Source organism: Lissotriton vulgaris, chromosome 12 (genome assembly GCF_964263255.1).
Source record: "Lissotriton vulgaris chromosome 12, aLisVul1.2, whole genome shotgun sequence".
NCBI lineage: Eukaryota > Metazoa > Chordata > Amphibia > Caudata > Salamandridae > Lissotriton > Lissotriton vulgaris.
In genome coordinates this window covers 773,104,097-773,117,387 of record NC_141700.1, presented here as the reverse complement: position 1 = coordinate 773,117,387, position 13,291 = coordinate 773,104,097, and the positions used below count along the sequence as shown (strand labels likewise).

At 43.0% G+C, this 13,291-nt stretch overlaps 1 protein-coding gene across 2 annotated transcripts in view; it reads left to right on the top strand.

Annotated features, from left to right (window-relative positions):
- Positions 1–13,291, top strand: part of LOC147678662 (chloride channel protein ClC-Kb-like) — a 253,087-nt gene that overhangs the window by 122,490 nt on the left and 117,306 nt on the right. For both annotated transcript variants that reach the window (XM_086946113.1, XM_086946112.1), the window contains exons 10-11: positions 139–223; positions 8,811–8,990. In XM_086946113.1, the coding sequence (XP_086802239.1) occupies positions 139–223; positions 8,811–8,990 (265 nt within the window). The remainder of the gene's footprint in view (positions 1–138; positions 224–8,810; positions 8,991–13,291) is intronic.

The following is a 13,291-nucleotide window of genomic DNA, read 5'->3' as shown; positions in this document are numbered from 1 at the left end:
CTCCCTGGGTTTGGTGCTGAAGAAGTCAATAAAGTAATACAGATCTGTCCTGAAAATGGAAATATAAATGATCTCAAAAGTGATCGAGATTTGTACCCACAGAAATGAACCCAAGTGTGTTGATGTTTGTATCCACAGCAAAATCTTGTACGCTGGGTTCGTGGCACTCGTTCTGTCCAGTATCACCTTCCCGCATGGCCTTGGGCAGTACATCGCTTCTCGGGTAAGCAGACACGACCATCTTTGTCCCATTTGATTTCAATATTTTAGATCTGCTCAAAATGTCTCCACATTTCCTGCAATTCATTGATAGCCACTTCATGAGTTGCATCGACCTAAAATGCATTGTTTCTATTGTGGAATCAACTTTGTTTCCCACAACCATTACAACTGTATCTCATCTCCAGGTAAGAGAGTCTAAAACAATGTTTTATACGCCTTTGTAATACGCACCGTTAACTACTTTTATTATTATTATTTTTTAAGTCAAGTAGAAAAAGAGATGGAAAGAGATGGAAACAAAAGGAAAATGAAAACTAAAATATTATTTCTGGTTGACGTTATTAAAACAAAAAAAACAGGTCGAAAGGCATGAAATAGAATGGGTACAGAAAGGCAATAATACTAAACAAGCATTGGTAAACCCAATGGGTCGCGCCTTTTGAAAGCAATGTAGAGCTGTTGGCTTTGCTAATGTTTTTTGCTGATGGAGTGTCAGTAAAAAGAAAAAAATTATTAGTTGCTGATTCTGAACAGCACTGGCCAAAAAAAAAGAAAAACATGATTATGTGTATGAACGCATATGCCATCACACATAAGTGCGCATGCGGAATGAGGCAGTCACCATTTTATTTTCTGTTCAGAGATAAAGGGCATCTATTGTGGATTGGTAAATATGGAAATGAAGAACATATGCGGGAAGGCATGTGCTGCGAAAGGAGCAGGCCTGTGGCAAATTGGAGCTGCTGGGCCCTCAAATCATTCTTAATGTTTAAAAAAGAATGTACCTGTAAGCGACAGGTGAGCAACTGAGGAGCAGGTGGTGAGCTATGGGGAGGGAGTCAATGCTGTCGAGTGGCTGGGGTAGCAGAGAAGCTGCAGAAACAACTCAGGAGTGGGCCCTTGGGCTCTTTTGCCTTGTTGTATAGGCTACAAGAAGCAACAATGAATAGCTGGAAGACGTGGAGAACAACACGGAGAGCGTGGGAGGGAACATGAAGACAGAAAGTACTTCATGAGGAGAGAGCAAGAAAGAATGCACTTGCATGGAGTGCTAGAAGAAAAGGAAAACATGTAGATCTCTGAATGCAAGCAGTGAAAGACACAAGCTCGTAAAGAAGAAATGATCCAGAAGCAGGAAAAACAAAGAACAGGGAGGAAGGTCAGCAAATAAAAAGCAGGAAAATGAGATAGGCAAAAAGGCATCCAGTCAGGAGCAAGTGGCTGACCCAAAGCCCACAACAGTCTACTCTAAGTATGGATAAAGCACGCTCTCTCCAGCACTGAACCTTTCATATATTCACATGCTTGGAATCATTCCCCGTCATCAGGCTGGGAATCCCTGGTAATCTTGAATAGTAGTAAACAGTGTTAAAATGGCCGAACTCCTCAACAATAATGTATGTTTAGTAGCACATCCACATCATTTGAAATAATCCAAACTTCAGTCAATGAGGTAGAATTGCAAGCTCTCCTACTGCCTGTGACGCCGCCATAGCATATATTTCTACTACAAATGATGTGCGAGGGAATCCCCAAGGAGAGGTCTACTCCTACCTCTCCTGGTACCTTTTCTGGTCCACCCTAGGACTCAACCAGTGATACCTTCAGTGTTCAGACAATTGTAACTTGTTTTTAGGGTAAATCCTTTCGGAATAATCTCAGCTTTCTGGGCCAGGGAGACTTTCCTCTGTCACCGATTGTCATCATGACTGACAGAGAGCAAAAATCAATTTTGAAATCCTGCTGTACCCGTAGACAAAAAGATCTTTACTGATGGCCAAATGAACAATGCATTTATTGCCTTTAACCAACACACAAGGCTTCATGCTGTGACATTTGTAGGACTTTTCCTCATAAAACTCTGAAGAATGGAAAGAGAAGGTTGACATTATTTATCTTGGAGAAGAAGAAAAATACTCTTTAAAGAAGGATGCCCCCTCATCTGGGGATGATACATTAAAAAGTGCTCCAGCAAGTATTTCCATGAAGGCATCGCAAAAAAGTAAACATGAAGAGTTTCCAGATTTGTGTTTGTTCTCTAAAGCACCTGCAGCCACCTCCTCACATAAAAAACTGGTGTATTCTTTGAAAAACTGTCCAGGAAGGACGAACACCAACCTCTGGGAAAAAAAAGCATGGAACTCGAATTGTAATGATGTCCTGGCTCTCCTGGAGATATCACTGGTGACTTTTAAGTCAGTGTCATCGGTGATGAAAAGACCATTGTCATTAGTAGCATTCCCATTGTTACCCATGGGACAAGCCTCTTCGATGACTGTGAAGAGATCCTAGTGGACGATGATGCCGTCAACTATGACAGCACCATTGATGGCGATACCATAGTTGACGATAACACCTTTGACAACCATTCCAAAGATGACCTTCCAGCTGGTGTTGATGACAATGCCATCTACAACAACACCATCAAAATAGCATGTCAATGGGACGCTGTCGACAACAACTTCATCCACTATGGGCTTTCCTACAGCTACATTTTCTCCCATCAAGGTGACAACAAACTTCCCCATCCGGATTCTGGAATCTGAACTTGAGGCAGATCTCAGCGACCAAGACACCTCTGAGACTGCCTCCAGTCCTACAGAACTGGATGTGCAGTATCTCCATGAGTTTGAGGAAGACCTAGATGAAAAGGAAACTTATCAGGTGTGTTATTAATAGCCACTGATCTTCTTAGCTGACAACCTTCTTTGCTCCTATGGTCCTACTCATTACGGTAGAGACCCAGACGTCTTGCATGTGTCTGTTGCATTTCCATCTTAAACTTCTAGGGACATGGGGGGTGACATCTCATCTGATTCTGTGTATTTGGATTTGAAAGCTGAAGTTGAACATCCACAGGAAGATGGCAGAGATAATGACGAATGAGATAAGTCATACCCAAGCAGTGGTACAAATCACCCACCCAAACAGATTCACCCCTGGACTACATAGCCCGGTTTCAAGCACTGATGTAGAGAGCTGCCAAATGTACAATTTACCATTGACATAAGTTAAGTAGCAATTCTTTCTTTGCGACTTTAAAGAACATCCATGTAAGACCACACACTCCATACCAATACTGGACGTTGTCTGGGCAGTAGGCATAAGATTGATGAAAACCCCAGCTATGATTCCAGCAGTGACACCACGACTGGAGAAAAAGTGCAGGGCCCCAGATGTGTCCTCTGTCTGCCATATGTGTCACCTAAAACCAGACTCTGTCATAACATCAGTGGTCCAGCGCAGATCAATGAACCAGATTAGGCCATCATCAGCACCTCTGGACATAGACAGCCAATGGATAGATAATTTGGGCTGCAGGATTAGTTCAAAGGTGGCGACATCTATTAAAGCTGATAATGCTAGCTTTATTAGGCCATTGCAATCGCCAGATGTGGCATAACATCCTGCCACTACTTCACCTCATCCTGGACGACAAAAAGAAACTGCAAAGGCAATTGTCATAGAAGGAGTAACAACATCTGCAGAGGTCTCTATCAACATGTCCTATGCAGGTTTCTGCCAGCTGGCAGGGGCAGTTGTATTGAGAAGGCAGGGATGGCTGAGATCTACAGCTTTCCATCCAGAGTTCCAAGCAAAGATCCTCAATATACCGTTTGACGGATTCACTCTGTTTGGAATGCCCTACAAAACATTAGGACAGACAGGGATAGGGCAAAATCCATAGGAGTACTGCGGTATTGATGACCCAACGCAAAAACTTTTCAGACAACAATCATATCATCCCCATTCACAACCCAAATATGACCAGGGATATACATCCAACCGAAACCAAAGTCAAGGGTATGGCAGATCGCACGGACAGAAAAGGTACACCTCTCAGTCGCTCTCCAACAGCAACCAGAAGAGAACATGACTCTCAGCAGTTGCCCACCTAACAACCCAATCTCAGCAATTGAGGGACAAAATGTCCTGTTTGCCCCCTCATGGGAGTCCATAACATCGGCCTGCAGGTTGTACACTTAGGACATACATTGGAATTTGTATAGAAACCACCGGCCTGCCCGCGCAAGAAGGAAAATCGCCTTCACTTGAGGGTGCTACGAAAAGAAATTATTCTCTTCAAGAGAGCGATCAAGATGGTCCTAAAATCCCAGAAAAACAGAGAATTTATTCCATATTCTCTTTGATAAAGAAGAAAAGAGGACCATGGAGACCGATTCTAGACAACAGAGGTCTGAAGAAGTTCATGAAAAAGCAGTCTTTGCATAATTATGCTAAAAGAAGTACTCCTGATGACCCGGGTAGAGATTAACTAATCTCTCTGGATCTTCAAGATGCATGTTTTCACATCCCTATACATCGAACGCACAGGAAATAATTCCACTATTCAGTGTTGGTGCTTCTAACTATCCTAGGTTTATCATCATAATTTTATTTCTTGGTAAAAGTTCTGGCATTATACTCAATAGTATAGAATACAGTTGTATTTGTAGAATAAGGCAGCCTACTCCTGTCCTACAATTGTCGTTAGAGTTGTGTTTCACAGTAAACAGGGTGGCTTTTCATGGCTGGGTGCTGAAACTAAGGTGAAGCACATTCATGCTCCCAAACTCTGTGTGGAAGAATTACCCATCATATACTAAGCTGCAAGTCTCTAATTATTGTAAAAATGTGTGGACCTAGTGAAACATATGGCTGAAAGAAGGGGCCCAGAGGTTCACAGAATGTACCAAACCAAATATCCAGAATGAGACAGAGTTAATATCTGCTAAAAGAGACCTCATTATTCATCTCTAATATGTGAGTGCCCGAGCGGTTTACACATCGCTGTGCTCTGTCCAGGACTCGCCTCAGAAGGTCAGGTGTGTTACGAGATAGTTGTTCTGTAATGACCCAGTGAATATCATGCTCAGTAAGTCCTGCCTCCCAAAAATGGTCAGTCATTCTAGTTGATAGTTTTTTTTACATCTGATAGTGCTTTTGTGTTCACAGGTACGTGTGTGGCCATTGCTGGGGATAATTCCAATATACTTTAGCCTACATGGACAGCTGATCATGTGTATTACAGTACTTGAGTTTCGAGTCTCTACCCAGTCCCTATGCCAAAGTCACTGGTTTTGGTTGGTGTAGAAAGATAGCATGTACCGCACTTGCCACAGGGGACTGTGCTGTTAGTGGTGGTAAATCTCAAGAGGTGGAGGACTGTTTGCAGTGGGCACTCTTTTGGGGTATGGTGTATACCAAGTGGCTACAGAGTTCTCTTTGAACTAAAAACATGGATTTTTCTAGGAATAAATGACAGAGCTTAGGATACGCCAGCATTTGCTGACAGTGTATTTGACGAAATTACAGTGTAGTTTACGTGATAACACAAGTAAGTCTGTCCAATTCCGGTTTTTTATGGTTCTCAAGTAAGGCATCTCAGTTTTTATTGGAATCTCTTGTCCTTGCCCCTTTTATGAGCCCATGGTGATAATCCCTATTTGAGATCTTCCTTGTTAATGTATCTGCATGTTTCTCAAAGTCCTCTCATTTGAGAGAGTTTCCCCAGAGTGTAAGAAATTTACCAAAGGGGACATTCTCTCCGGGCGATCTGTGGTGTAAATTGTCAAATAGCAACAGATGATTCTGTCTGTAGGGTTACTAAAACGCCCAGCTTAATGTACCTGAATGAAGAGTGATGCATAGATCCAGAAATGTCAATTCTGAATTTTTCGGTGAATGAGTACATTTCAGAACAGGGATTTGGGTATTTAGCCACTGGATGAGTGTCTATGTTCCCATTTCAAATAATCAGGAAGTCATCAATGTATCTCTTCCACACACATATCTGGTCTCTGAAAAGGTTAGAGTTAGTAAAGATGTGTTCTTCCTCAAGTACATGTACAAAAAGACTTGGCACTGTAGGAGTAAAGATAGTACCCATCAAAGTACCATCTGTTTGGAGGTACAAGGTACACTCAACCTTAAAACAACTGTGTGTGAGGGCCAGTCACATTAATTCAATGATAAAATTAGGTGGTGATATATATTCCCAGTTCTGGGAACATAATAGTTCTTCTCTGATGCACAGGGTTTCTTCCATCCGTCTGCTCATACACAGCCTCGCTCTCAAACCCCACAAGGAGTTCTACTTGGGGTCTGAAAGGCAAGTCCTTCAGAAGTTGTAATCCCTTAGGTTTCCCCACCTTTATCGAAGGGTTTTATGATGATTATATCATTCCGTTTAAACTTCCTCAGAGACTCATGTTCCTTATTGGTGATGTTGTTGAAGCTTTATATGTTGTTGATGTCCAGGGCGTCTTTGTTATTTACCACTGCCTGTTCAAAGGCTATGATTTCTGGAATGGTTTGAAGAGTTGGGACTAATGTGGACTTGTTACACAACCCAGTGTTTTTTATATCATCCTCCTGCAGGCCCCCCCTGTTCATAAACGTATGCTTTCAGTTGTATCTTCCTAATAAACTCTGCCAATTCATATCTTTTTTTAATATTTTTTTTATTGTAGCACAACAAAATCATGGGAGTACATCATCAATCATACAGGCACCAATAAGCGTTGGTGTCACTTTTCCCCACCTATCTAGCCACCAAGGCCACACAGAGCCGTCCGCCTTCTTGTTTCCTGGAATTACAGCAGCATTGCCAATTCATATCTTAATATGAATTTATCAGATGTTGTTGTGGGCACGAGACCGTCTGAGTCTACCTCGTTTAGGATCTTGTTTTCTGCTGCAGAGCTTAGGGGTTCCTATGGGGTTAATTCCAAAAAAAGGTCTACAGCTTATTGCTGCTCGAATCTAGGTATCAGGAAGGAGGAGAGAGATTCCTATCATCTATAGCAGCCTCCCTACCTATAGGGTGTAACATAAATAGGTCACCCCGCCACTGTGCTGAGCTTTTATAGATTTTTCCAAAGCTTATGACTATTTACAAAGAGACAGACTATGGGCTAAATTGTTAATCGTGTGGTGCGTGAATGATCGCTATGAAATTAATATTTATTCTGGAATAAGACCCAGATGTGTTACGTTCCTTATGTATTTACTGACTTTACAAACAATATCCTTTCATATTTGAAATCTATAATTACCAATCCACCCTGACTTGGGTCGCCAAGAATACAAGCACCGTTTTATGTGAATAATCTTTTATTGGTGGACCACTCAGCCCTTGGACTTCAAGACCTTTGTATCTATGCGAAAGGAACTCAGCTAGGAATGAATACTGCTAAAAGGCAAACATTAACCTTTGGTGTATCAAAGATATAAGGGTGCTTCGGACCTTGTTGGTTTTTCTGAAACTTAAAGCAATGTTGGAGTATATATAATGATATAGTCTTCAATCTGAAATTATCATGGAAGCCTTTCTTAAAAAATAAACGTACATGTCCACCTGTGAAAAATTGAGTGCATTGTCTTTCGAGCTTGCATGGATTACAGAGAAGAGGCGGTGTACGCATTAGAGTACAGAAAGCAAAGATATGAGGTCTTCTATGCCCTGTAAAACTAATGTGTCTCTTAAATTTACACCAGGGGAGAGCAATAGAAGCGGTTGGGTTACAACTGAAAATGGTTTCCATTCATGCACACATTGTTCAATCAAATTTTTTCTGTGTTTTGGCTTACCATGAACACATATAGGAACCTCAGCCAAACGGAGGACCAAAGAACTTGATTGCATTCAGTCACATACATGTAGCCAATATAAGCCATTCTGTGTTCATCTGCTAGAGCTCTTATGCTTTAAGTCATCTTCTACTTATAGTGTAATGACAAGACAAGTATTAATGACACGTATTAATCTACTAAAAAGCATATGGGCTGCATGTCTTCCTTCTTAATGACGCAGACTCTCACTCTTAATATGTATGACTATTTTCAACTTCTGGCACACCAGAAAATGATGACTTTGAATCTTTTCCCAACTTTAAAAGTTAGAATATATATGGCTAAAATGACCAAGGACCAATAGGTTGTTAAGTAGAGACTTTTGTCCATTTTTGGTGTTCCTGTGATGGCACCGAGATCCTATGAAGTGAGTATTTCAGACCATGTCTTCCAGAACTGAAGTATGATGAGGAGAACACACTGGTTTTCATTTCTAAGAAACCTAGCAATTACTGTGTTTGTAATTCTGTTGGGATGCTTTTAGATGAGTTTACAATTATGTACCCCTGAATAATGTTATTCTTTTATGCAGATGTTTCCAAGACACATGTTTTATAGTTTAAATTGTTTATTATACATTTAATTAACCTTACTTTTTATATATTGTATATTACTGTATATACACACCAAGATTCAGAAGCTTGTGAACATGGCTGTTTTAGTTGTAATGGGGAAGGTGGGGTGGGACGAAAAACGCAATCCAGTGAAGGTTCTCTGATGGATGAAGCCATACATAAATAAAATAGAGTATTTTTGGGAAAGGGAAGTTTCTCTTTATAAAAGTGCTTCTGAAACCCTCAAATGGATGGTGATATTCAACATTTGTTAGTTTAATGATGAGACCCATGATGGGCAATTAGTATTATATGAACATTTTCTTTCACCACAATTGGCAGCAATATGTACTTCTCTGCTACATGTGGGGATGTGACTCTCTCTTTTCCTACTCTTAGCTTTCCATGAAGGAGCATTTGGAGACATTTTTCAACAATGTGACCTGGGGTATTGAAGAGCTATTGGTGACAAACAGCACCAGGCAACCTCCCAACCCTACGTACAACGATACCTGGCTGCAGTGGACCCATCCAGGCCTCTCCAGCCTGGAGATGTTGACCTTCTTTGTAGTCCTCAAGGTAGGTGTGACACTGCTGATTGCAGTAAATGTTACAATTTGCTTTATTGGGCTTCCTGAGTGCATCAGTGACAAACACCCACAAAGGCAGTGGCTCACTCTCTCCAGGCCACTGATTCATAGTAATACATTCTCATCATTAACCAAAATATGCCTTCCTTCCATGGTATAGTTATTTTAGTACCCTCAACTCCACTGTGCCTGAAAATGCTGCACGTTATTATATATGGGGTAACCCAAAGAAAGTCCTAGGACCTGGGTATTGAGTGTTACAGATATGGTGGTCCTAGACGTGAACTTCCACACACGTTTGATATTATTTCAAAGAAACTTTCTCAATTCTTATTCCACATGCGAAATCAATCCTGCAGGATTGATTTCGCATGTGGAATAAGAATTGAGAAAGTTTCTTTGAAATAATATCAAACATTGTGTGTGGAAGTTCACGTCTAGGACCACCATATCTGTAACATTGAAAATGCTGTGCAGCACTGTATCAGGGGAGCATTTAGGTGTGGAATTAGGAGTGGCCCTTGACCAGGAAGAAATTATGATTTATCCACACATTTAGAGGCAGAGGCAATAAATTGCCGTCCCTTCAAAATGTTAATTAGTTTCACATGCTGATCAGGGTACCCACATTCCCAAAGGGCACAGTAGAATATCCAGAAAGTTAAGGTACGCTCTAGATTGAGGAGACAACATCTTCGACTTAGTACCTTTATCAGGCCCAGTGGCAAGCTTCTTAATGAATTTCAGACACACAAATAACAAATGGCAAGCGGATGAAGATGCCGACATTCCAAACTCCCCAAATAGACTTTAAGGGGGCATGGAACAATGATCATGTCTACAACCTTATTTACATAAAATATTCATGTTAGAGGAACAGTGTAGCTGTAGGAAGCTGGCTCTGTACCAAAGTGAGGTAAAGTGTGCACAGAGTCCAGTGGAACCCCAAAGGTAGGCAAAGGTAAAGTTAGATAGCACCTTACTCTCTATTTGTGGTAGTGTGGTCGAGCATTAAGGCAGTATCAGAGGGTTGTGTTGGGCATTTGTTGTACACACTCAGTCAGCAAATGAATTCACACACTCAAAGACTGAACTTCAGACCAATTGTTTTTGTATGAAAATATTCTTTTAGTTATTTTGTTTTCTAGAAGCAAGCAAGCCTGGCACAGGTAAGCAATAAATACTTTACAGTAGTAATGCAGTTTGTAAACAGTTTGCATTGTAATTGCATATGCACTTTGTTTTGACTTACAGTATGGTTGCAGAGAAATGCAATACTTTGTAAATACAGTACATAGACTTGAATGGACTTTTCATTAACATACCAGGTAAGTTACTTTTTAGATTACTTTTCTTACACAGAGTAGTATACCTTTATACTACTCTGGCTGTTAAACAGTACAATTTTAAATAATTTCTTTAGGTTTTCAAATTCCACACTTAGAAACTTTTCCAAGAAAAACAGTCAATGTTATCCTATGGAGGAAAATAGTATTATCGGTTTCAAGGTAAGTACTTTGTTGTGGGAGTTGAGGTTCTGGGGGTAGACTCAGGGGTTCCCCAGGGTCGGGGATGCACTCTTGTTACACCCTCAGCAGCACTAGGGCAGCCTGGTGAAGAGTGCTGAGGCCCAATGTTATCCAATGGGGGGATAGGGGGCTTCTGGTTGATTGATTGATTGATTGTGTGCTTATATAGCGCTGGAATCACTCCCGAAGGGGTACCTCCGCGCTTCGACCGCTGCGAAACCCTTCCTGGCTTCCCTGAGAGATGGTCCCTTAATGGGTATCTCCAGGGTGAGACCAGGCATCCCCGGCGGTCTGGTGGGGCCGTTAGTGAAGATGAGGCAAGCTAGTGCCCAGAGTTGCCGAGTGTGATCGCTGATCAGAGTGGGCACCGAGGCGAGAGAATTATCGAGTCCGCTGACCCTGGTCCAGAAACCTGCCGCGTCGGGAATCGAACCCTGGTCCCGAGCCGTCCTCTGCTCTTGGGTCTGCCGCCTCTAACCAGTGAGCCACACTACTTGATGGCTGCTGACTAGCAGGCCACTTGGTTGTGGGAGCAAAGCTCCTACACTTTAGCTCAGGGCAAATGGGGAAACAAAGTAGCTGCACTGGGACAGCCTGGTGCAGGGTGCTGTTTCGAGGTCGGACGCCCTGTTGTTTCAATGTGAAACCTCCAGTTTGCAAAGGCACTGCAGGCTTGGGGATGAAGGTCTTCTGGGTGCGACCACAGAGTTTGAGAGGTAAGTTGGGAAGCAGGGGGTTGGTTAGGCACCATCAGTTTGGCCACCCAAGGCCGTGGGGCATCTGGTTCAGGGGTGCCTTTTAGGGTCAGATCTTCTTACCAGCTCCTGGTTGCGGGACCCAGAACACATCAAGTCAAATTGTATCAGTAGTCTACTTGCCAATCCCACTCAAGAAAAACATTTTTTACCATCCTTATGTCACAGTTGATTTCCTTGGTTTGGGCTGGAGGGCAGGCCAGAGTTTCCTGGAATTTATTGACTCTGCCACTGCGCCAGGGGGGCCTGGGAGCCCCAGACATGCATTTATATGCTTTATGTGCTCAGGCCCAATTTCTGCACTTCTGGGTTCATCTTATGACGTATTATCCCCATGTGGCAGTAGAGATTGATGCGGTAGCCCTGGTCCCACTCAAGGTGGCGCTTTATCAGACCTCTCAGCGACCCGAGGGGACGTGGACATGGCGGGAAATTTGCGATGGGCGTGGGGCGAGTTGCGGAAAAGGGCTGACATCCGGCTACTCTACGCCCCTTCCATTCCACTGGCACGTAATCCCATGCTTCCCTGTGCCCAGGATGAGATCAGCAGGAAACAAACTCAAAGTATGACACTACACACGTTTGCATCCCGACGACGCGTTTAGGTACCCCCCGTCACCCCCCACCGCCCGAGGCGAGTGCAGATCAGGTGACACAATTTGCTGAACTGTTTTTGTATCACAAGCTGCGTATGGCATGCCGTGCCCTGTGTGATGGATTTCTTGTGGCCCCCCCTACGCTGCCAGCCTCGGAGAACATATTAAAGTCATCTTCCCCCCGCAAACTTGTCACACGTCTATATTCCCAAATGCAAAACACTGGTGAAGCCCAAGTCCTTTCAAGGTTGGAACAGCGAACTCCCTACTCCGCTCACTGAGGCCCAATGGGATTTCTGCTGTAGACAGCTCACTGAACAATCCCCAAACTATAGGTTACGTTTGATTCATTTCAAATATTTACACAGATATTATCAGATGCCTGTAGGCCTGCACCATATGAGACTTAGGGAGGACGAAGGCTGTTGGCGCTGCAGCTACACTCCGGCTTCTTTCCTGCACGTTGCTTGGGAATGCCCACGAATAGCAGATTTCTGGCTGGAGATCTTTCAGCGGTGAACCAGATTGTTGGTAGGACAGATGCTCCTTCGCCGCCCCTGGGACTTCTGGGTTATGTGAAGGACACACCACCCAAACATCGCAAGTTACACGCACTCCTGTTACTCTATGCTAAAAGGCAGGTTGCACTTTGTTGGGGTAGGAACAAGGTTCCCTCGATTAAGGAATGGCTGTGTGATGTCATGTATGGCCACACGCAGCAGAGCACTTTCTGGGAACTCATGCCCCGGTCCTCGAGGCCCTGTGACAGATGGGAGCCATTCCTGGACTAGGTCCGGAACCAATCTGGGCCTTCTGCACCGGCACATGCCGAGGATGCTTAGCAGTGATGTAATTTTTTATTTTTGTTTGTGTTTGCTCAAGTCATTTTATGCCTCCTTTGATTCATGATGTCAATGTGATAGGCCTGTATGTGCCTCTTGTCTATATACCCTCTAAGGTTTATACATCTATAATGTACAATAAGTCTGCGGTGGTGGGTGCATGGGTCACCCAGCGACGTCCATTAATTATTTTATGATCTATTGTCTTGGACTGATATTTGCTTTGTACTAAGTGATATTATGCTGGCTAACTGTGTTGTAATTGTCAGTTATTGTTTTCTTCTTTGAAATCATAAATAAAATAAAATCAGTGAATCAGTAGTCTGGCAAAATGTGGGGGGGTTACTGCAAGAGAAACCCACTTTCCTACAGTTGAGCAACCAAGATGGCGGTTGCACCTCACTCGGGCTCCTGTGAAAGGACAGGACCTTGGCGACCCTGGACCCAGCAACAAATAGTAAAATCCAGCACTCTGATACAGGCCAGCACAAGATGGCACCGAAGGCTAAGCAACCACTCTGGACTGACAGCACCTGAAGCCGAAGACATCAAACAGCAGTGAGAACCG